This window comes from Leishmania martiniquensis, chromosome 36 (assembly GCF_017916325.1).
Source record: "Leishmania martiniquensis isolate LSCM1 chromosome 36, whole genome shotgun sequence".
In the NCBI taxonomy this organism is placed as follows: domain Eukaryota; phylum Euglenozoa; class Kinetoplastea; order Trypanosomatida; family Trypanosomatidae; genus Leishmania; species Leishmania martiniquensis.
Genome location: NC_090171.1, coordinates 359,521 through 362,477, shown reverse-complemented (window position 1 = coordinate 362,477; position 2,957 = coordinate 359,521). Strand labels below are relative to the sequence as shown.

General features: G+C 58.3%; 1 protein-coding gene across 1 annotated transcript; it reads right to left on the bottom strand.

Annotated features, from left to right (window-relative positions):
- Nucleotides 1-209: 209 nt before the first annotated feature.
- On the bottom strand, nucleotides 210-2,582 carry LSCM1_00092 (uncharacterized protein; the record flags this gene model as incomplete). The annotated part of the gene is made up of 1 exon (XM_067317751.1): nucleotides 210-2,582. The coding sequence occupies one exon, from the start codon at nucleotides 2,580-2,582 to the stop codon at nucleotides 210-212; it is 2,373 nt and encodes a 790-aa protein (XP_067173856.1).
- Nucleotides 2,583-2,957: the final 375 nt, after the last annotated feature.

Sequence of the window (2,957 nt, the reverse complement as noted above, 5' to 3'; positions counted from 1 at the left end):
GTCGTTCGCAGTCCCCTGGTCACTGTGACACTTGAGGCGACACATGGGCATCATCCAAGATGAGCCAGACCACACCGCCTCAGCGTCGCCAAGTGGAATTATTCTTAGTCGCTCTCTTCTTTGGCGTCTTCCCTTTCCCTCATTTCCCTCGAGAAAGGGCTGCACTGCACTGCGGACCTTTTCAGATAGCAAAGGAGACGGGGGTGGCATTATTGAGGCAGTGAAGAGGCGCTTGGCATCAGGCTCTTGACGGTGGCACTCTTTTTACGAATGTAGGCGTTGCGCTTGTGAACAGCACGGGCGCGCAGACGCTCGAGTAACGACAGCGCCACATCGTAGGCAGCCATCCCGCTCTGTGCGGACACCTTCACGTCAACCAGATGCTCATCTGACTTGGTCTTGTACACTTTCACTTGAAGCTTGATGTTCGGGTAGCGCACGACGGAGAAGTAGTAGTCGTAGATGACCTTCCAGAGCAGCCCCTCCTCCTTCATGGCCTCGTACACCTCTGTTAATGTCTCGTGGCTCGTGGAGCTCAGAAACGCAACGCCATTGCGAATAAAGTCGTTGCCAAAGCGTGTAACTGTCTTTGCATGGTAAAGCGTGTCTAGCGCAGTCTCACCACCTCTGGCGGGCAGGTGGTGCCGCGCGTCGGCGCAGCCGCTCCTTACTGGAGTGTCGCTCTGAGTCGACGAACGCGAGCAGCTACGACCTAGCTCCAGCTTTGAGTGCGGGCACAGCAGTGCTGGTGCCGCCGGGCTCGTCCTCGAAGGGGAGCGCTGCGGCTGCAGCAAGTTGCCCTGCGGAGTGGATAGCAGCGAGTTTGACGTGGCACCGACGTCGCTCACGTTGTCGAAAGCGGAAGGGGGGTTTCGACTCACCGGGGACTGTAGAAGCGTGCTCGATGCCTCTCTCCCCATCGGGTGCGCCGTGATTCTTCGCGACATGAGCAGCTGCACGGGGAGCTCCTGTACGTGTAGGATGCGTCCTAACACGGTATGGGTGGCGCCACTGGCGTGAAGGGGGAGAAACGGCGCCGTGACAGCGTTGTAGCCCGACTGCCACGGGTCGCCTGGAGGGATCGCGGGCACGGTAGAGTTCATGGTGGTCTGCAGTGGAGGCGATATGTGCTGAAGCGCCTTGCCGTTTAGGTGTTTTGGCTTCTTCGATACAGACAACGGCGTCGCGTGCGCGCGCGATCTCGAGGCGGAGTCCTTGAGGCTGGAGCTGCCAGAAAGCTGGTGCAGCGAATTCGCGTTCAAGGAGCCGTAGCCTTGCTGTGCCTGCGACTGGAGGAAGGAGCTGGCACTCTCTCCAAACGATGCGTTCGCTGCGTGCTCTTGCGGGGTCAACTTATTCTGCTTCTTCTGCATGAGAATGACATACGAGATGTAGATGTCATGAGCCTCGTCACGCAGGGCCACCTCGGCAGCGGCGATCTCCACCGGCGTGGGCCACAGCTTCGAGTCCAAGACGTTTGAGTACATCTCGAAGTAGTTGGCGGCGGGATATCGGCGCGCCGTCGAGTTCGGGTTGTCCTCGTCGGTGATGACGGCCCGCATCGACGGGATGCGCTCCTCCTCCGCCATTATGATCGATGCCACTTCCTGCGGGGAGACGTGGAAGCGGGAGGCGACGACGCCCACGACCTCCTCATCCAGCATCTCCTCGGTGAGGTAGTAGGTGCTCGCAAAGCGCGTTGTCTCCACGATGGCGGCGTAGTGTAAGGAGAGTAAGTAGCGAGGAAAGTGAGGCCGCAGCCAGGGGTGCTGCATCACCTGTTCCATGGTAGCCCGCTCTAGCGGATTTACCACCAGTACGCGGCGCAGCAAATCCTGTGCGTGCAGGGAGACGTGACTAGGAATGGTGTAATCGGCGCTCTGGATTTTCTTGAACAAGAGAGAGATGTTGCTGTCGTCAAAAGGCAGAGTACCACAGAGCATCGCGTAGAGCACAACGCCGCAGCTCCACACATCCGCTTCTGGGCCGCCGTAGAGCCGTCCACTTACCACTTCTGGAGACGCGTAGTTGGGGGTGCCGCAGCTCGTCTCAAAGAAACGCCCGTCATGCGTGATGGAAGATAACCCGAAGTCGCTCAGCTTGACGCTGTGGGAGCCGTGCTCCATCATAATGTTCTCTGGCTTGATGTCGCGGTGCGTCACCCGATAGCGATGACAGTAAGCGACAGCGGCAGTTAGCTGCTGAAAGAGGGCGCGCGCTGTGGGCTCCTCTAGTCGACCCCTCCGGCTAATGTAGTCAAACAGCTCTCCGCCGGAAACGTACTCCATGACCAGCACAATGTCGTGCTTAGTCTTGACGACATCGTAAAGGCGGGTGATATGTGGGTGGCGCAGCACCCGCATGATCTTGATTTCACGTTTGATCTTGAGCGACGAACGCGCGTCGCTGTCCATCACCTTCCGTGAGATAATCTTGAGCGCTACGCGGACCTTGGTCGTCTCATGGTAGCCGATCTTTACTTTGGCGAAAGTGCCGCGACCGATGGTCTCTCCTACCTGGTAGGGACCGAAGCGCTGGCCCATCTTGGCGACAGCCGCACTGCTTCGTTGATCATTCGCCATTACGTGCACTGCTTCCGATTTCATGTGTGGGGCGGGTAAAGAAAAGCGTGTGCGTGGTCGCCGGGACACGCCGCTACGAGCAGTGAGCTACACGCGTGGACGCGAAGCAAAACGTTCGCCGCGCCAGTGAAAGCGCTGTACACCACCAAAGATGTGATGGAGCCGAGCAACAGAAATAGCACGCAAAGCAATGCAGAGAGAGCGACAGCCGTGCAGACAAAAGGCTCCGCCTTCGGTGAAGAGCAGAGATGGCGAAAAAGGCACTAAGCGATCAAGTACAGTTCGGTGCACATGCAATGTGTCACAAAGAGGGACAGAGTCAAATTAGGGGGAGATCAGAGAGGGAGCAGCGGCGTCTTGAGAAGGAGCACGCCA